At 45.4% G+C, this 21830-nt stretch overlaps 1 protein-coding gene across 1 annotated transcript in view; it reads left to right on the plus strand.

Moving 5' to 3' along the window:
* Positions 1-5222: 5222 nt before the first annotated feature.
* The window catches only part of ptprfa (protein tyrosine phosphatase receptor type Fa), a 360408-nt gene continuing 343800 nt past the window's right edge, over positions 5223-21830 (plus strand). The window contains exons 1-2 of the mRNA XM_056277009.1: positions 5223-5366; positions 11206-11347. Coding sequence (XP_056132984.1) covers positions 5223-5366; positions 11206-11347 — 286 coding nt within the window. The remainder of the gene's footprint in view (positions 5367-11205; positions 11348-21830) is intronic.

A 21830-nucleotide genomic window follows, 5' to 3' on the forward strand; every position in this document is an offset into this window, starting at 1 on the left:
GTCATCATGGTAGGTGATGAAGGGTGGTCTCAGGGTGGTTACTGTCCAGGCAGTCACCTGCTTTGAGTGTTCATAACACAGGAGCACCTGAACCTTTAGTGAGCCCATTGAGGTAGTCCTGATGGAGCTGCACTGACCTTTATAATGAACCCACTGAGGCCTGTCCGTCAACAATGGCATTACCCGTGAAATGACACGAGGGTTGAACTGCATTTCCAATAATTTCTTCCAAATTATTAAATGAGGCTGAGTTGTACTAAAAAGGGGGGATTTAAAAATACCAGCCTGGCATGCAGTCTTGGTTTCTCCAGATGGGATTGAACCAGACGAAGCACTGTCATTACAGCATCCTATAAACTACATCGGGTCTACCATACTGTACCTATTCAGCTGTGTCTGTGGAAGCACCAGGTGCTCAGAATATTTTGTGATCACAGGTGTTAATGCAGGACCAAAACCCTGAGGTTCCGCAGGAGACATATTACTAATCTAACAAACGTAACATGGCCCATAAAACGTGAAACGTAAAAAAAGAATTGAAAGTAAATATTGAAACAGTCCCAAACAACGACCGGCAATTAAAAACTACTAGAACGACCATACAGCCCACAGTGTTTAAACTCTATATTCTATCAAGATAAATACCCAACTGAGATATTAATGTATTACATATGTTAGAAACTGACTGACACCAAAATTAACATTTTAACAACTTTAATACTATTTTTAAACAATTTAAAATGGCGGCTGTCCAACGCCTGTAAATATTGCAGCGCCTCGGTGGTAGTCATGGTGCGTCTGTAACGGCGTCTGTAAGCAGACATGTTGGACATCATCACACATCAAGTTTAGACTATTTCTCTGCACTGGAGGACGCTAGTGTGTTTCTAGGACAGAGCAACGAACTTCACCAAGGAAGTGATGCGACCGACACACGTCATAAATACTGACGCACACCGTCACGCACAAATTACGAGATGGTCATTTTGACTGCTCATGGTCCTTTTAGGTAGATCTTAACACAACTTTTTTGTGCAGTTGATGTAAAACTCATTTTAATGCAAATATGTGCAATTTTAGGAGGATTCGGGGAGCAGCAGGTCTGTATCTTTTTTTCACAAACTTATTAAACTTTGAAAACCCAAAACCGTCAAAATGACGGCCTTGTTAATGCTCTTCTCAGTTGCTTTGGAAAACGTGTCTGCTAAATGACTAAATGTAAATGTAAAAGATGTCTAGTTGGGGCTCCGAGTTCCGGGGGCTACAGCATGCTCATGGTCAGAGTCCTCAGAAGTTGCATCTCTGGTACCATCATTTGACAAACCTATCACATAATACAATGTACTCATCTTACCATGACTTACCCCATGCTTCTGCTTTGGCCCTAACCACTGCTTTGACTACAACATGACTGCTAGTTATCTCCTTAATATTAAATTACCTTTACAATAGCACAGACCTTCTGAACCCTGGGGTCGGGACTCTACATAGGTTCACCTGGCATGCAAATGAGTCCACAAGAGATTTCTAAGGTATTTCTTATGCATGTTTGAATGAAAAACAATGAAAACCATTTAAAGCATGCGTTCGAATCCATCCTGAGCTCCCCTTCCTGCTCTTGAAAAAATATGTGTGATACTTTGAGTTTCGCCATAAAATTTTACATGGTGACACATGACCCATTTGTCATCTCAAACAGTGCGTGCCTCAGTGCTCCAACAGCCAGGCCATGCATAGAAAAGCTGTTTGAAATCAAAATGAAGCAATTTCTCCGTCCGACTGCCTGCACCTCAACTTTGTCACCTAAATCTAGACGAATAGGAAAGATGATGACTCATTTCTTCAGTACAGATTTGCTCTCCAGTGTGGTAATGTGCTATCCACTTAGAGAAAGAAACCTAACAAACTCAAAAGACACTTGCAGACCACTCTTAAGGATTACATGGGGGAGCCTACATGTTTTCTGAAAGAACATGAGAGGAGTTGATTATTCCATACATGGTTTTGTTGTATTCCACATGGTGGGGGCATAAGGATTTTGAGATCTAAAAAAGGGGTCTTGGGCCAAAAAAGGTTAAAACCATTGTAATAGCATGAACATAAAATAGATTCAAATCCAATTCATACAAATAACTGATGGAAAACACACATGCCAAGGAGTTATTTCCTTTCTGCAAACTGAAGCTGCTGTTTGTCAGTGTTTTACCTGGTGATTGTATTTCTGTTCTGTTCTGTTCTGTACACTGATCAGCCAAAACATTAAAACCACTGACAGGTAAGTGAATAACATTGATTTTCTCATTACTATGGCACCTATCAAGGGGTGGGATATATTAGGCTGCAAGTGAACAGTCAATTCTTGATGTGTTGGAAGTAGGACAAATGGGCAATCGTAAGGATCTGAGCGACATTTACAAGGGCCAAATTGTGATGGCTAGATGACTGGCTCAGAGTATTTCCAAAACGACAGGTCTGGTGGGGTGTTCCTGGTATGCAGTAGTCAATACCTACCTTAAGTGGTCCAAAGAAGAACAACTGGTGAACCAGCGACAGAGTAATGGGCACCCAAGGCTCATTGATGCGGGTGGGGAGCAAAGGCTAGCCCGTCTGGTTTAATCCCACAGAAAAGCTGCTGTTGCTCAAATTGCTCATCTCATCTCATCTCATCATCAGCCGCATCTCCAGGGTCGGGTCTCGGTGGCAGCAGTTTAAGTAGGGCACTCCAGACGTCCCTCTCCCCAGGAACACCCTTCAGCTCCTCCTGGGGGATCCCAAGTTATTTACAGGCCAGATTTGACATGTAGTCCCTCCAGCGACTTCAGGGTCTACCCTAGGTTCTCCTCCCAGTTGGATGAGCCCAGAAAACCTCCAAAGGAAGGCGCCCAAGAGGCATCCTAATCAGATGCCCACCTTTACCATATACCATACCAACTTTACCATGTGCCATCCCAACTTTACCATGTGCCATACCAACTGTACCATGTAACATACCACCTTTACCATATGCCATACCAACTTTACCATATACCATACCAACTGTACCATGCGCTATACCAACTTTACCATATATCATACCAACTTTACCATGTGCCATACCAACTTTATCATGTACCATACCAACTTTACCATATACCATCCCAACTTTACCATATACCATCCCAGCTTTACCATGTGCCATCCCAACTTTACCATGTACCATACCACCTTTACCATATGCCATACCAACTTTACCATATACCATACCAACTTTACCATGTGCTATACCAACTTTACCATATATCATACCAACTTTACCATGTGCCATACCAACTTTACCATGCACCATACCAACTTTACCATATACCATACCAACTTTACCATATACCATACCAACCTTACCATGTACCATACCAACTTTACCATATACCATCCCAACTTTACCGTGTACCATACCAACTTTGCCATATAGACAAACCAAAAGCTTTAGAACTATGGAGGAGCAGGAGTGCTGATGTCAGCCTGCCTTTGTTTTGATACAGATGATTTCAAATTTTAGTGAAGAAATGAGACAAGTAGGTAAAAATTACCACGGACAGTGGTCTACTGAAGTATACAAGGTCCATTTTAGTCCACCTACTGTGTGCCTTTCTCTGAGTGGCTAATTTCAGCGTCTCGTATAGTTTGTCCAGAACTCACGTCCGTTGTGCCCAGTCCTTCTCCACAAATATCTTGGCTAGGTTGGGGTCCTTAAAACACCGTCTCAGTCCTTCTTTCACTGTAATCCTCAACTCTGCTGGGTAGAATGATCGGTATTGTATCCCCTTCTGGCATCTCAGCATCCCTCGCACCTCAATGAATGCAGCCCACTGCTGGGTGACCATCTTGATGAAGTCAGGTAGGGTGTGGATCTTGTCTTCGTCAGGAGAGACAATTTCTTCTGTACAGCCTTTTTCATAAGAAGCTCTCATAGTGGAATTTCACTTCAAATGCCCTGGCAGGCCAGTGACCTCCTGACCTCTCCCTCAGAGTACGGAGTACCCATTCTAATACCGGTGTTTTCTCCATTCCCAGCAACTCTTGGGGTTAGGGTTAGCCCTAGGCCTCTCTGACCTCATTATCTGGAAATGACACATATTGATCTTAATGATTCATAAAGCCTCAATAATCCTCGCTGAAATGAAACCTCTGGATTTGTTTCTATATAGGAATTTGTTTTCAATATGAGATACTATATACATTTTTTGGAAAAAAAATTAGTTTAAGTAACTGCGCCATGTATTCCAGGATATTTTTTCCATCCTCCCGTCTCTCCCTCATACCGATCATGCGCAAGATTACATTGTCGGTACCTTGTATCCAAATCATTGTTCTTCTGTTCCAAATGAGCAACATCCCACTTCAGCTGGGTTACCGCTTGTAGCAGGGTGGGAATGACATCTGCATGCCCGTTTTCCACCTCTTCCAAGGTGGCCACACAAACCTCCAAAGCAGTATGGCGCCTACTTGCTTCATTGCATTTCTGAACTCCTCCCTCGGCTGTTATCCTTGCGTTCTGGTTTCGTTGGCATGGGTTCTGCTTTCTCGTGAATTTTCAGAAGAAGCTGTTTTCAGACTTCATACCTCATGGAGAATAGCTCCTCTGCCCGTATCTACAAACTTGTTTGCTGTAGCATCCATGCTACATGTTGTTGTGCTAGCATCCCGTGTTTTGCCACGTGCGTCAGGCATATTATAATGTAGGATATTTTGTTGCAGTCTTGTTCCTAAAATTATTTCAGATATCCCCAGTAAAACAGAAATTGTGGATAAATGACTCAAGAACGGTTATGTTTAAGAAAATTAAGTGTTCTAGTGAAGCGCCTGGTGGTCCACACGTCTTCACACAGTGCTGCCTCAGTCAGAATTTTTAATAATTTTACTGAAAACATTCACTGTGAACTAATTTCAGCTGATATGGTCTTATGATGGGCAAAACGAGCACCGTTAGCTTCCTTGTCCTGCTGAAATGAAAAGCCTTGAAATGGACGTTTCATTTTCATTTGTGTACAGTAACCAGCAATGTCCAGGTGAGGACAAAACACTAAACATTTCTGACAGTGTGTTAAGACAGAAACACACTGGATGCTTCATTCATAATACAGCCACACTTCATCTGATATCAGTTGTCCTCTTTAACCTCCCCTTTCTTTCCCCCTCTTTTTGTTTCTCTGTCTCTCTCGCCATCTTTTTGTTTCCCCCCAGGCATGCCAAGATTAATCAAATCCCCTGAAGACCAGACAGGGATATCTGGAGGAGTGGCATCCTTTGTATGCCAAGCAGTGGGTGAGCCCAAACCTCGTATCACCTGGATGAAGAAAGGAAAGAAAGTCAGTTCTCAGCGTTTTGAGGTAAGTCATTATCACACACATTACCAACAGGAGAACTGGTTTCAACTGCCATTCTAATGTCTTTAGTCAACGTCCCCAGCTGCTGCCCAGACTTAAGACCATGACTATTTATTAGGAAACTGTGGATGTGTATGTGTATATGTCACAGGTGGCAAAACTAGGTCCAGAAAGAAAAGTCCTGTAGCAAATTCAGGGGGCAGCCAGGCACTCAGGATGCAAACCTGGGTGTCCCACACCACAGGTGACTACGTTAACCAGTCGACTAAAGGGCCTGACCCGTTAGCCAACTGGCCAGCGAGTCTACTCATTCATTGTCATTATACTATCCCCCTCCTTTGGGAAGCGCATCCCTGTGCTTCAGCATATCAGCTCCCTCACGCCTCTGGGCGCACACACTTCTGATGGCCTCACGGTCTCACCATCCCACTTCTGACACCAATGTAACAAATTCAGGGCGGGCTAGCTGGGAACTGCTGCAGCCGGGACACGAACCCAGGTCTCCCACACCACGGGTGACTACATTAACCAGTTGACTAAAGGGCTCGACCCGTTAGCCAACTGGCTAGCGAGACAACTCGTTCGTGATAGTGACACTACCCCCCCCCCTTCAGAAAGTGTGTCCCCACGCTTCAGCATGCCAGCTCCCTCACGCCTCTGGGTGCACACGCTTCTGATGGCCTCATGGTCTCACCATCCCACTTCTGACACCTATGTAGACAATTGGGGGTCAGCCGGGAACCGCCGCAGCCGGGACGCGAACCCGGGTTGGACCCTTTAGTCGACTGGTTAACGTAGTCACCTGTGGTGCGGGAGACCTGGTTTCACATCCGGGCTGTGGCGGTTCCCAGCTGCCCTGCGAATTCGCTACAGTCCTACCCATTTGCTCCTCTCATGTATTAAAACAGTTGCTTCTAATCAACACCACTCTTCAGTTCGGTAGGGGACGCTATTTAATGAAATCAGCTGATTTAGTACATGGGTGGATCTAATGCACAGCTAGGGCTTTTACTTTCTTTATGTTTTGCCACCTCTGGTGTACATGAGAGAGAAAATATGTGGTTTGTGTTTGTGCAATCACAGTGTGTCAACATTGTCAGCACATCTTCACTGAACAATAGCAGAAATGGCATTGAGGCATCAGTAAGGGCTGCTGAGTTGTATTATGCCGTGAGCCTGTCTGCATGGCTCTGGACCAGCAGGAAAGCTCATTAGCTGCCAGCCAGCACAAATGGCTTCAAGTGAAGCAGCTCAATATGAGTACCCCTTACACTGAGACACTCAGCTCACATTTATTTAATAGGAATTATCTTCCACCTGTCAGCTTGGTGTTGCTCAAACTGATGCCTACCCTGTGTGTGTGTGTGTGTGTGTGTGTGTGTGTGTGTGTGTGTGTGTGTGTGTGGCGGGGGGGGGGGGTATCCCTGCCACCAATACAGGAAGAAAGTCCAGTCCCTTAAAACTCCCTCATTAGAACAAGAATGCACAAGTTTCCTGCCAGCTGATTGTTAGGTTACGCACATAGCAGCAGCACAGATGTGTAGCACCTTCTGCCCTGACCTCTGGGTCTTTACCCTCCCGAAAAAGGCCCTTGTGGTCCTCCCCAAATACCTGTTGCTCACTCAGGCACATCACTGTATACGTTCACCCTTAACTGCTTTTTTTTAATTTTTTTTATTGGTGACAACTGAAATTGTCCCAATGTAGGATGAGCAAATTGATTTGATGGAGTCGCCATGAAGAAATTGTTGTGGGAGAGCTTAGTTCTTTTCATCCATCCCACCATCCCTTTCACCTCCGTCTAAATAGATAGTGACGTGCATCTAAATCCTGCATTTATTCCTCTGCTAAGTGATTCAGTCAAGTTCATCCAGGCTCAATTTCTGCTCTGTCCCTAGACTAATGCTTGAGAGAAGAGACTCTTGTTGAAATGCCAAAGAAGATCTTTTATCAAAGTAAATTGGAGCCATTATTTTTATTTTTTCCCAGCTCCAAATTCTGTAAACTACATGGCATAGCTTGTATATGGCAATAGTATATGACAATAATTGTATATGGCAATACTCAAGCTGATCTGTGGTGAGCGTTCTGGTGCAAAATGGCTGCCATGCATCACTCAGGTGGGTGCTACACACTGGTGGTGGTTCAAGTGAGTTACCCCATTCGATTTGAAGCACTTTGGGTGTCTAGAATGCACTATATACATTTTATTTATTATTATTATTATTATAGCTTTTTTAGTGCCACTAAAATTGTTGCTGGCAAGGCAGGAGTCTCTGAGGACTATGATGTTTGCAGATGACATGGTGATGTATAGTGAGAGTAGGGTGCAGGTTGAGGAGAGCCTGGAGAGGTGGAGGTATGCACTGGAGAGAAGAGGAATAAAAGTCAGTTGGAGCAAGATGGAATACCTATGCGTGAATGAGAGGGAGGACAGTGGAATGGTGAGGATGCAAGGAGAGGTGACGAAGGTGTATGAGTTTAGATACTTGGGGGCGACAGAAGGGTATCAGCAAGAGTTAAAGGGAAGGTTTACAAAATGGTAGTGAGACCAGCTATTTTATATAGTTTTGGAGACAGTGGTACTGATGAAAAGACAGGAGGTGGAGCTGGAGGTGGCAGAGTTAAAGATGATAAGATTTTCATTGGGAGTGATGAAGAAGGACAGGATTAGGAACGAGTATATTAGAGGGACAGCTCAGGTTGGACGGTTTGGAGACAAAGCAAGAGAGACAAGATTGAGATGGTTTGGACATGTGTGGAGGAGAGCTGCTGGGTATATTGGGAGAAGGATGCTGAATATGGAGCTGCCAGGGAAGAGGAGAAAAGGAAGGCCAAAGAGGAGGTTTATGGATGTGGTGAGGGAGGACTTGCAGCTGGCTGGTGTGACAGAGGAAGATGCAGAGGACAGGAAGAGATGGAAACGGATGATCCGCCGTGGCGCCCCCTAACGGGAGCAGCTGAAAGTAGTAGTAGTAGTAGTAGTAGTAGTAGTAGTAGTAGTAGTAAGTAGTAGTTTCTGGGGCAACAGTACATATAACAATTCTACATCAGGGAAATGCACTTATATGCATCATATATTTGAACCAAATGTGCTCAAGCTTCATACTTGTGTCTCCTTGTGGCTTTTGGCTGTTTATTATCTATATAAACACTAATATAAAGAAACAAGAGATGATAAACATCTCATCTGAAATGAAATATCACTCTCTAGATGAAACTAGTTTTGTCATTGAATTATTTAAATGCTAAAAGACATATAGTCATCTCAGGTTCTTACACGTAGAGAGAGACATGCAAGATACTCCACGACAGTTCCTCACCCTGTCCATGACTGTTCCTCACCCTGTCCACAACTGGTCCTCACCCTGTCCATGACTGGTCCGCACCCTGTTCATGACTGTTCCTCACCCTGTCCATGACTGTTCCTCACCCTTGATGACCCACTGCAGAGCTTTCTGGTCTACTGAGGTGCAGTTGCCGTACCACACTGAGATGCAGATGGTCAGGATGCTCTCTATGGTGCAGTGGTAGAAGTTGGTGAGAATTTTGGGGGGTAGACGGGCGCTCCTCAGCCTCCTCAGGAAATGCAGGCATTGTTGGGCCTTTTTCACAAGGGCCTGGGTGTTTAATGTCCACGAAAGGTCCTCGCTGATGTGGACTCCAAGGAATTTAAAGCTGGAAACACACTCCACTTCCACCCCATTGATGTGTATAGGGGAGTGGCTGCAGCTTCTAGACCTCCTGAAGTCCACAATCAGCTCTTTTGTCTTCTGCACATTAAGGACAAGATTGTTGGTAGTACACCATGATGTGAGGTGCTCAATCTCGTCTCTGTAGGCCATCTCGTCATTGTTGGTGATACGGCCAATGACTGTGGTGTCATCTGCAAACTTAACTATAACATTTGAAGGGTGAGTTGGCAGGCAGTCGTGGGTGAAGAGGGAGAAAAGGAGGGGGCTCAGAACACAGCCTTGAGGGGCACCTGTGCTGAGGGTCAGGGTGGAGGAGGAGTGGTCACCTAACCTAACAGACTGAGGTCTGTTGGTCAGGAAGTCCAGGGTCCAGTTACAGAGGGAGGGGATGAGGCCAAGGGAGAAGAATTTGGTAGTTAGTTTGGCGGGGATGATAGTGTTGAAGGCAGAGCTGTAATCTATAAACAGCATCCGCATGTATGTGTTGTTAAGTTCAAGGTGGGTCAGAGCAATGTGTAGGGCAGTGGCAATGGCATCCTCAGTAGACCTTTTGGGATGGTAGGCAAACTGATGTGGGTCGAATGTGGGGGGGATAATAATGTTTTTGATGTGAGCCAGAACCAGTCTTTCAAAGCACTTCATGGTTATGGGGGTGGGTGCTATGGGTCGGTAGTCATTCAGACATGTGGATGTTGGTTTCTTGGAGACAGGAATGATAGAGGTGGTCTTAAAGCATCCCGGGACTTTAGATTGGGACAGTGAGAGGTTAAATACAGGTGTGAAAACCTAAGCCAACTGGTCGGCACATTCCCGGTAGACCCAACCCGGTATGCCGTCCAGTCCGGCAGCCTTCCGTGTGTTCACTCTGCGCAGTGATTCTCTGACCTCTGCGACTGATAGAGTGAGCACCTGGTTTCCTGGGTGGCTGGGGATTTTTGTGGCTGGGTCAGTATTGTCCTTGTCAAAGCGGGCGTAGAAATGATTTAGCTTGTCTGGCAGGGAGGCATGGGCAGCGGGACCGTGATTAGAGCTTTTGTAGTCTGTGATAGACTGAATGCCTTGCCACATTCGCCAAGGATCAGAGTTATTGTGAAAGTGGTCCTCTATTCTTAGGGAATATTTATGTTTGGCTGTTCTGATGCCCTTTTTGAGGTTTGATCTGGCTGCGCTGTAGGCCTCACAGTTACCTGACTTGAATGCTGCATCCCGGACTTTCAGTAGCTGCCGGACCTCACTGGTCATACAGGGTTTCTGGTTTGGAAAGGTGCGGACTGATTTTTTTGATGTGACGCTCTCAGTGCAAAAGTTAATGTAGGCTAGTATGGCAGATGTCTGTTCATTAATGTCTATATGGGAGCCATGGGTAGCTGAATGTGCAAAAATACTCCGGTCTGTGTTTTCAAAACAGTCCTGGAGTTCAGAGACTGCTCCTTCTGGCCGGACAGTGATTGTCTTTACTGCTGGCTTGATCCATTCCTCACCCTGTCCGCGACTGTTCCTCACCCTGTCCGCGACTGTTCCTCACCCTGTCCATGACTGTTCCTCACCCTGTCTATGAATCTTCCTCACCCTGTCCATGACAGTACCTCACCTTGTCCCCAACTGTCCCTCATCCTGTCCACAACTGTTCCTCACCTTGTCCATGACTCCTCCTCACCCTTTCCACAACTCTTCCTCACCCTGTCCATGACTAATCCTCAGAAACTGTCCTCCACCAAAAAACGATGACATATGTTGTTTGTACAAGCCGCTTATTATGACCTATAGTTACGTTTTAAACTTAAGCAAGTTAAAGTTTCTGACCCTGTCCACAACTGTTCCTCACCCTGTCCTTGACTGTTCTTCACCCTGTCCATAACTGTTCCTCACCCTGTCCACCTGTTGTGTACCTACCCCAAAACTATATCTTAACTTCACCTACCACCCTTTACACAAATCATGGCTCGTATCTTTGTGTATTATTACTATTATTATTATTATTATTATTATTATTATTGATAATAATGTCAGAATTAGTATGTCATCATAAGTAAATATGAGTTAATAATAGTGCACATACACAGATAATGGTTTCCACTTGAATGTATGTTTGATGCTTCTCCATCCCAACAGTTGCTCAGAATGTGTTTCCTCCTGCTCTATAACAGGTGATTGAGTTTGATGATGGCTCGGGTTCAGTGCTGCGTATTCAGCCCCTGAGGACCCACCGGGACGAGGCCATCTATGAATGCACAGCCGCCAACAGCGTTGGGGAGATCAACACCAGTGCCAAGCTCACTGTTCTAGAGGGTAAAACTTACCTTTCTACATCCATCCATCTGGCTGCGTGGTCCCCTCCCTCCCTCCTTCTTTCTCCCTCTTTCTCCCTCTCGCTCTCTCTCTCGCTCTCCCGCTCTCTCTCTCTCTCTCTGTCTGTCTGTCTGTCTGTCTTTGTATATCTGTGTCTCTCTATCTCACTCTCTCTCTGTCTATCTGTCTCTCTTGCTATCTCTCGCTCTCTGTCTATCTGTGTGTGTGTCTCTCTCTATCTCTCACTCCGTCTGTCTGTCTCTCTGTTGTCATCTACCCTCTTTATACCTTTGTGTACTATCTCTTCTTCTCTCACCCTTACACACCCACATAAATATACAGACTGCCTCAATCACTTCTCTGTTATTCTCTCTCTTTCTGTGTTCTCATCAGTTCCACAGTTCTTTGTCACCTTTCAACAGAGGCAAACACATTTTCTCTGCAGTTTTTTTTTTTTTTTTTTTTTTGGTCAATTAGATTCAGGGCTAATGGTATCAGGCTACTCCTTCACCAAATAGAACATTTTAGCCTACCCATGGGTGTACTGGAGTGCTATTTGTAGGTACTGTCAAGCAGATATAACATCTTCTGTAACATCTTCTATAACATCTCCTATAACATCTTCTATAACATCTTCTGTAACATCTTCTATAACATCTCCTATAACATCTTCTATAACATCTTCTGTAACATCTTCTATAACATCTCCGATAACATCTCCTAGAACATCTTCTGTAACATCTTCTATAACAGCTTCTGTAACATCTTCTATAACAGCTTCTGTAACATCTTCTATAACATCTTCTTTAACATATCTTGTAACATCTTCTATAACATCTTTTGTAACATCTTCTATAACAGCTTCTGTAACATCTTCTGTAACATCTTCTATAACATCTTCTGTAACATCTTCTATAACAGCTGCTGTAACATCTTCTATAACATCTTCTGTAACATCTTCTGTAACATCTTCTGTAACATCTTTTTTTTTTTTTTTAGTTCTGGTTTTTCCCCTTTTTCTCCCAATTTAGTGGCCAATCGATCCCTATTTTAGTCCAAACACCACCCTCGTACTGCATGCGTTCACCAACTACATCTCTCTGGCCGGCAGTCTCGAAGGAGACGCCTCCCCACTTTCGTGACGAGGCGAATCGAGGCCAAACCACTGCTTTTTCCGACACACACAGAGGCGCATTCATGTGACGAACAAAAGGCCGACTCCGCCCCCTCCGAAGACAGCGCTGCCAATTATTGCTGTTTCGTCGAGTCCGGCCATAGTCGGATCTGACGAGACTGGGGCACGAACCCTGGTCCCCAGTGGCAACTGCATCGACAGAAAGCTGATGCTTAGACCGCTACACCACCACGGACCCATCTTCTGTAACATCTTCTATAACATCTCCTATAACATCTTCTGTAACATCTCCTATAACATCTCCAAGAACATCTCCTATAACATCTTCTGTAACATCTTGTATAACATCTCCAAGAACATCTCCTGTAACATCTTCTGTAACATTTCCTATAACATCTTCTGTAACATCTCCTATAACACCTTCTATAACATATTCTGTAACATCTATAACACCTATAACAGCTTCGATACCTTCTTCTATAACATCTTATATAACATGTATAAAGTGTGTGTGTGTGTGTGTGTGTGTGTGTGTGTGTGTGTGTGTGTGTGTGTGTGTGTGTGTGTGTGTGTGTTACTTGATATGAGATACAGCAATATACTTGGATTTTTCATACTGGAGCCACCATCAGTAAAAAGCTTGTGTGTCCGGCTACAGCTGTGCAAAGTAATATTCTCTGCAAACAAGAAAGACCCACCTCTTGCCCTTGTGTCAATCACTTCTAGTACGCCAGATGGATATCCTTCTTTCATTTGATTGTGTACTCAACTTTCATTATCCTGTCCACACAATTTGATCATTTGTGAGCAGAAACGAATTAACACCAGCCCATCATTTGATGAAATACGCCCTTACTGTTTGATGGCTATTATAAAGATTTCGGAAAATTATGTTTTACTTCAAGGAAAAGTTAATAAATGTTAAAAATACAGTTAGGAATATGATAATGATATAAACTAACGATTTAAACTAATGATTGGTTGAAAATTAATTCATAAAACTAATTTTTTTTGGGGGGGGGTGATTAGGTGGCCAGATGGACAGAGCCAGGTTGGGAATTTTACTAGAACAGGATATGAGCAGAATTCCCTCTTCATGGACTTTGTTCATTTCAACAACAACACAGCAACACTCACAACTTTTTCATAAATGGTGAAACATGCCTGAAACTTTTCTTACGCACTGTCACTGTAACCAAAACCAGCAGTTCTTGAAGTACTTCGGGACCCGAATGAGAACCACTGCTTTAAGCACCGAGGCTCCTACCTGCGAGGAGGAGTCCCACATGGAGCCCAACCATAATTATTCAATAAGCGTTGGAGCTGACTGACAAACAATCTCCCACAGAAGCAGAGTGACACCATGTTCACACCATCCAGGACTACACTGTCTGTATTGATATACAACTTGTCAGCAGGACATGGCTGTTGGCATTAAATTCTGTTAGACCTAGCAGTCCTGCTTCCCTCCACCGTCTCCTACAGGTGACTCAGAATCTTCAGACAAGAGTGACGGGCCAGTCTGATAGCTGCAGTTAAAAGAAAGATTAATAGTGCAAGCTTTAATAAAAAAGTCATGTTGACTGTGGTCTTCTGATCTGATGGAGATGTGTGCCAGAGGATCTGCTGAGACACATGGAGAAACTGATAGATGTTTTGACAAGAGTCTATCTGAGACTCCCTTTGCACTGGATTCCAGGACTGTGTGTCAACTTGCAACAGAAAAGAGTTTCCAGACTACCTTCCAGAGTATTTCAGAATTGCAGGTTGATCTATCCTTACACTTGATAAATGGAGCTTCACTCAAGGGCTGTCATTTCCACAGTGGTCTGTAATGACTCCTGAGTTCATGACAGAAACAATTTCGTGCCACTATTTCCAGTTGTTGGGTAGGTGACCTCAGAGCAAAACGGTCGTCTCGTGTTGGAGAAACGACATTGATTGACGGTTTTATTGCCCATGTAGTGAGTAGAGCCGTCGTCGTGGTCCATCGATGGTGACAGGCTCAGGGGGGAACTGGGAGCTTCCATACATGTAGGTTCATTAGCGCAGGAAAGTGAGGGCTGGGGGGGGGGGGCTGCAGATCCCCCTAGTGGTGGGTGCACCCCCGACTCCCCCAGTAGCGGCAGGTGGCTGTGTAACAACTTACACCCAACAGTATGCCTAACTTTACCTAACCTACATCCATCCATCCACCCATTATCTGAACCGCTTATCCTGCTCTCAGGGTGGCGGGGATGCTGGAGCCTATCCAGCAGTCATTGGGCGGCAGGTGGGGAGACACCCTGGACAGGCCGCCAGACTATCACTCAGGGCCGACATACAATGCAAAAAAATTAAACATACCTTTATTGTAAACAGTGGACGGGGCTGTGTCAACAGTGGGCAGGGCTGTGTAATCAGTGGGCGGGGCCATGTCGAATGTGCATGTTTAATAATGAAGGGAGTAAACACTCCAGGCCAGATCTGCTACACACGCACCTTACAAACAGAACAATGACGTCATACTGTGGCGACCGGGGGAGGCGGTCGCTCTGACTGTCGGCGGTTCTGCGCTGGGGGAGCACAGTGGCTGCTGGGACTGTTAATGTTAGATTTAAAAGTGAGTTTTAATGATGTGTTCATGTTGTGGTTACTCTTGCGTTGTTGTTTTGGGGGTTCGGCTCAGACTCAGTAGGAGACCGTTTACTGACTAACTGACTGTAGGACCGGGACTGGGACTGATGTCGCCACTTGGGACATGGGGGGGGGGGACTTGTTACGTTGCCAGTTCTGGTCAGTGTGAATAAAAGAGCACTCCTGGGGTCGTGCAGTGTATGGGGCATGGGACTTGCGATTAAAAAGAGACCTCTGCCTCTCAACTCATTCTTCCACGCCAGCTCTACACAATACTGTAACGACCACGAAAGACTAGACTCGCGAGCCCTTAGCTAATGGATCGGACCCTTTAGTTGACTGATTAGCGCAGTCACCCATGATACGGCTGACTCGGATTTGTGTCCCGGCTGCGGCAGCGGTCCCCGGCTGCCCCCAGAATTGGCTACATTGATGTCAGAAGTGGGATGGTGAGACCCAGAGTCATTAGGGAGCTGATATGCTGAAGTGTGGGGGCGCACTTCCCGAAGGAGCGGGGTAGTGTGGCGACCACGAATGACTAGACTTGCTAGCCCTTGGCTACCGGGTCAGATCCTTTAGTTGACTGGTTAGCGCAGTCGCCCGTGGTGCAAGAGACCCTGGTTTGTGTCCTGGCTGTGGCGGTTCCCAGATGCCCCCTGAACTCACTACAATACTTTTCATTTTAGTTGGCAGCCCCCCTACTTAAAACTTCTTCCCTCCGGTGTGTAGGTTATTTTCAGTACTGTATTAAATTGAAGTTTTGCCGGTTTTTATGTGGATGTCCAATCAGTGTTGATGGCATCCATCCATTATCTGGACCAATATCCTGCTCTCAGGGTCGCAGGGATGTTGGAGCCTATCCCAGCAGTCAATGGGGGGCAGGCGGGGGTCATCACAGGGCTCACACACACACACACACACACACACACACTCATACCTAGGGACAATTTAGTACAGCCAGTTCACCTGACCTACGTGTCTTTGGACTGTGGGAGGAAACCGAAGCCCCGGAGGAAACGCATGCAGACAAGGGGAGAACATGCAAACTCCACACAGACGATGACTGGGATGACTCACCAAGGTTGGTCTACCCCAGGGCTCGAACCCAGGACCTTCTTGCTGTGAGGCGACCGCGCTAACCACTGCGCAACCATGCTGATGGCAAATGTAGTCAATTGAAGCAATAAGTTCCTCAGGGTATGCTATATTGACTGAGAAATCTGAGTTCTCCTGGTGCATGCATGGTACATGCATTGCGTTCGAACTTCTGACACACAACCCCCATATCCTTCCAAAGTCCACCCAGCTCATGGAGGTGGGCTTTTCGTGCAGCTCTGTGTACACCGAACATCTAACAAAAATTCATTCTTCGATCCGAAAACTGAAGAAAACGGCAAATAGATTTAGACTAGTTTTATCGACAACAAACATGCCTTCTTGCTGTATGGTGCCTGAATGTGACAACTACAGAAAGAAGAGAGAGAAGGGAGTAGGCGTAAGTTACCACCGATTACCAACAGATGTTGAACGGTGCAAAGACTGGCTCCGAGTGGCTCCAGTCTTCACATATACACACAAGGACTGGCTTATACAGGTGAAATAAGAGGTGATGAGGTGCAGTGGTGCAGAGAATATATCAGAGATGCTGAAATACATGTTAGCAGCTTACTGACATACATGCCTGAGGTAGATGTACATGACAGAGTGTACCAGTATATGTACAATGTACAGTAAAGTATATACAACATGTACAGTACAGTATATACAACATGGTTGGATTTATTGGCAGTGTTAAGTGTTCATTTGAATGACAGCCCACAGCAAGAAACTGGTTTTATATCTGGTTGTTTTGGGGTACAGTGCTCTGTAGCGCCTACCAGAGGGGAGGAGTTGGAACAAGTTATGACCAGGGTGTGATGGGTCTGCAGTGATTTTGTCCACCCGTTTCCTGAGTTTGGAGGTGTATAAGTCCTGAATGGAGGGCAGGTTGGCACCAATGATGTTCTCTGCAGACCTAACCGTCCGTTGTAGTCTGTCCCCATCTTGTTTAGTGGCCGATCAAAACCAGACAGTGATGGATGTGCAGAGGACAGACTGATTTCAGTGTAGAACTGAATCAGTAGTTCTGAGGCAGGTTAAACTTATTGAGCTGGTGGAGAAAGTACATCCTCTGCTGGGCTTTTTTGACGATTGTGTCTATGGTGGATGCCCACCTTAGGTCCTGGGAGATTGTGGAACTCAGAAATCTGTAGGTTTTCACTGTAGATGGTGTGATGTTGAGTATGGTGGGGGGGCAGTGTTGGGGGGCTCCTCCTGAAGTCCACTGTCATGTCCAGTGTTTTGAGTGTGTTCAGCTCCAGGTTGTTATGGCCGCACCAGTGGTCCAGCTGTTCAACCTCCCGTTTATATGCAGACTCGTCACCATCCCACATAAGGCCAAAGATGTTGTGTCGTCCACAAACTTCAGGAGTTTAACAGACGGGTCACCTGAGGTGCAGTCATTTGTGTAGAGGAAGATGAGTAGAGGGGAGAGCACACATCACGGGGGGGGGGGGGGGGCAGTGCTGATTGTGCAGTTGCTGGATGTGATTTTCCCCAGCCTCACCTGCTGCCTCCTGTCTGTCAGGAAGTTTATAATCCACTGGCAGATGGGGTCTGGTACAGTGAGCTGGGTGAGTGTGGAGTAGAGGATATCTGTGATGATGGTGTTGAACGCTGAGCTGAAGGCCACAAACAGGACCCTAGCATATGTCCCTGGGGAGTCGAGTTGTTGGACGATGTAGTGCAATTCCATGTACACTGACTCCTCCAGTGACCTGTTTGCTCAGTAGGCAAACTGCAGGGGGTTGAGCAGGGGGCCTGTGATTTCCATCAGATGAGCCAACACCAGTCTCTTGAAGGATTTCATGGCCACATACGTTGGGGCAACGGACCTGTAGTCATTTAATCCTGTGATATGAGGTCTCTTGGGGACCGGGATGATAGTGGAGTTCTTTAAGCAGGATGAGACTTCACACAGTTCCAGTGTCTGTTGAAGATCAGTGTGAACTAGGGATGCCCCCCGAAATCCGGTTCTAAATGGGAACCGGTTCTAAATGAGTAAAAACCGGAGCATTTTTAAGATCCGACGTTTTCGGCTCTGCTATCGGTAGTCGGTAGGTACTTGAGAAATCATGGAGTGAGATTTATATTGTGGCAAATGTGTTTTTCGAGGAATTTAAACATCGCGAACGTAATCTTGTTTGCCGTTTTCTCCATCCCTCTGTCTCTCTCTCTTACTGCGCGAGGGGCGGGGCTGTGCTGTGCTCCACACACTTGCTCACACACGCACAGACAGCTCTGCTCAAGTGCTCATCATGGCGGAGAGAACTAAACGTTCAAAATTTGGGTATGTTTTTCAAAAGTTGATGACAACAACGCTCGTTGCCACAAGTGCAACAAATCATTTGCCAGTAAGGGTGGCAATACAAGCAATCTGTCGAAACATCTTTTGTCGAAACATGGTATTAATCTGCAGAAATGCGGCGTTTTTGACTGCTTTGCTCGTAGTGTTCCATTCACGTCCACTGCAGGTAAGCCGTATGAGCCATAGATACGGAGATAACTAGGCTAATAACGAATTATTACGAATAGGCCAATAAATAAAATATAATTGCTTAGCTAATTGTTTAGCTACAAATATTTGAAAGATTTCACAACTTTTTGTAGATTGTCAGGCTGAGGCTGCAGCCACCATGTCCCAGCCCACCCTTCCTCCCTCTACCACCACCGGTCCCAGCCAAGCCCAAAGTCCCTTCACGCTAGCAGCTAGTGGAAGGATGACGGAGGATAAGGTGAACGAGTGTCACAGGGCTGTGACCCAGTTTGTTGTCAAAGGCCTGCACCCTTTCTCTACAGTGGAGTCCAAGGGCTTTAGGTAACAAATAATCAGTAGGTGTATATTGAGTTTTTTTTTAATACATAGTTGTCAAAAAGGGGAGCAGCTTTGTTATAAGTTATTGAAGCAGCTATTCCCACCACTCCACACAAATTTACAATAATTCAATCCTTTCTTTACTTTAGGGAGATGACCAATGCTCTCAACTGCAAATATACCCCTCCCTGCAGGAATGTCCTCAGTAACACACTGATTCCTGCCTGGTATAATGTTGAAAAGGCCAATGTTATCGCAGAGCTTAAAGATGTGCCAAAGTTAGCCATTACAACTGATAGGTGGACCAGCTTAACTCAGGACCACTACATCACGGTTACAGCACATTACACAAGCCAAGGCAGTGTGAAACAAAAGGTGCTTAAAACCAGAGCTGTTTACCAGGCACAAACAGGAGATGTAGTGGCAGAGGAGATCACAGAAATTCTTGAAGAATTTAGCATAGAAGTTGGCAAGATTGTAGCAGTGACAGTCGACAATGCTGCTAATATGGATGTTGCCATAAGGAAACTCCATGTCCTGAAAATCGGATGCTTTGCTCACACACTGAACATAGCAGCGCACAAAATCTATCAGATCAGTGCCATTGACAGGTGGGCAGGAAAAATCAGGGCAGTGGTTGTCTGGATGAAGAGGTCATCCATGGCTAAAACAGTCCTGAAAGAAAAGCAGCAGCTCCTAGGTAAGAAGCCAGTTCAACCTATTAAAGCATTTTTTTTAATTCCCAATCAAATTTTAATTAATTTAATTATATATTCAAGTGTGCTGTGATGAAAATGTTGTTTGTTTCAGACCTTCCCCAACACACAATGATCCTTGATGTGAAAACAAGGTGGAATTCCCTCTTCCTTATGGTAGAAAGATTCATGGAGCAATACCCAGCAATCCAAGCTGCATCCATGGACCCACGACTCAGGAAACAGATGGAAAAGGACAAATTGGGCCGGCTGAAAGATGAGGATTTCCAGAAGGCTGAGGAGTTTGTACAACTCATGCGTGTCATGTACACATCCACCCTGTGCGTCTCCAGTGAACAAACTCCCACCTGTGGCCAAATCCTCCCAATCCTCAGGAAACTTGAAGACCATTTCACAGTGCAGGAGGAAGACACACTGTTTGTGTCGAGCATTAAAGAGAAGGTTTGGGGGAATCTCTCTGGACGTTACCAGGAAGACACCATCCAGGCCTTCCTACTCGAGGTGACAGCGATGGACCCCAGGTTCAAAGGGAAGATGGAGAGTGATGCCACCTGGGACCGGTTGAGGGAGGCAGCTGTAGCAGAGGAGGAGGGCCACACAGAGGAGCAGGGCCACACAGACACACCAGCAGCAACAGGAGTCAGAAGAAGAAGGAAAGGAGGAGACAGCCACTCCACTCTACAAACCAAGGAATGCCTTGGAGGAGCTGTTTGCTGATGAAGACATGGAGCTGCGGACCACCATGCGGCAGAACACCTTGTCCGTCAGTGAACGAATTGATCACGAACTCCAACTCTACAAAGGCCTACCTTCCATCCCCATGTCAGAATCCCCTGCTTTGTGGTGGTGGGAAAAGAGAGGTACTGTGCCCCTGCTGACACAGCTTGCAACCACCTACCTCTGTGCCCAAGCCTCCTCCACCCCCAGTGAGAGGGTCTTCTCTACAGCCGGGGACACTGTAAGTCAGGAGAGATCACGACTCCTGCCGGAGAAGGCATATATGTTGATTTTTCTGCAGAAGAACTGTTAGGATAATGTTCTAGGTTCTTGTTTGTTTGAACTTCTGTTAGCCTTTTGCTGTAAAAATTTATTTTTAATATATATTTGTTTCTTTTTCTTTATCTACTTTTATTTTCTTATCTTATTTGTTGTTGTTGAATGTTGATTATAAAGTCTATAATTCAGACGCATTTAAAACATTGCTGCTGCTGTTGCTGCTGAATAAATAATATTTGTTTATATTTATATAAAGTTATATAATAGAATAATAAATCAATGTCGATTCTGTTCTTAATTAAGTGTCTTTTTTCTTGCATAATAATCAAAAAGAACCGATAAGAGTATCGATAAAGGACCGAACCGATAAGCAGTATCGATAAGAGTAGTAGTATCGATAAAATCTTAACAATACCCATCCCTAGTGTGAACATGGGGGCCAGCCGGTCACCACAGACTTTAAGACAGAAGGGATGGGGGTGGGGGTTCATTGGGGAGGGGAGAGTGGCTGGCAGGGGGTGCAGTTGGTTGTGTGTTGTGGCTGGAAAGATTGAGGGGTGTGAAACTTCGTTTATCAAACCTGAAGTAAAACCCATTTAGATCTGCAGCCAGTTGATGGTTCCCTGCAGTGTGTGTGTGTGTGTGTGGGGGGGGGGGTTCCCCTGTAGTTGGTAATGTCTTTCAAACCACTCCAGACTGATGATGGGTCATTGGCAGAAAACCTGTTTTTCAACTTTTCAGAGTAGCACCTTTTTGCCACTCTGATCATCTTTGTGAGTGTATTTCTGGCTTTGTTGTGCCGGATCCTATCTCCACCCCTGTAGGCTTCCTCTTTGGCCTGATGAAGCTGCCTGAGTTTTGCTGTGAACCAGGGCTTATTGTTGTTGAAGGTACAGAAAGTTTTGGTGGGCACACACATGTCCTCACAAAAACTGATGTAAGATGTCCCAGTGTTAGTAAGTTCATCCAAGTCTGTAGATGCAGCCTCAAAACCACTCCAGTCAGTGCAGTCGAGGCAGGCCTGGAGCTCCAGTTTTGACTGTGGTCCATTTCCTCTCAGTTTTAGCCACAGGCTTTGCAGATTGTAGTTTCTGGCTGTAGGTTGGG

This window comes from Lampris incognitus, chromosome 3 (genome assembly GCF_029633865.1).
Source record: "Lampris incognitus isolate fLamInc1 chromosome 3, fLamInc1.hap2, whole genome shotgun sequence".
NCBI lineage: Eukaryota > Metazoa > Chordata > Actinopteri > Lampriformes > Lampridae > Lampris > Lampris incognitus.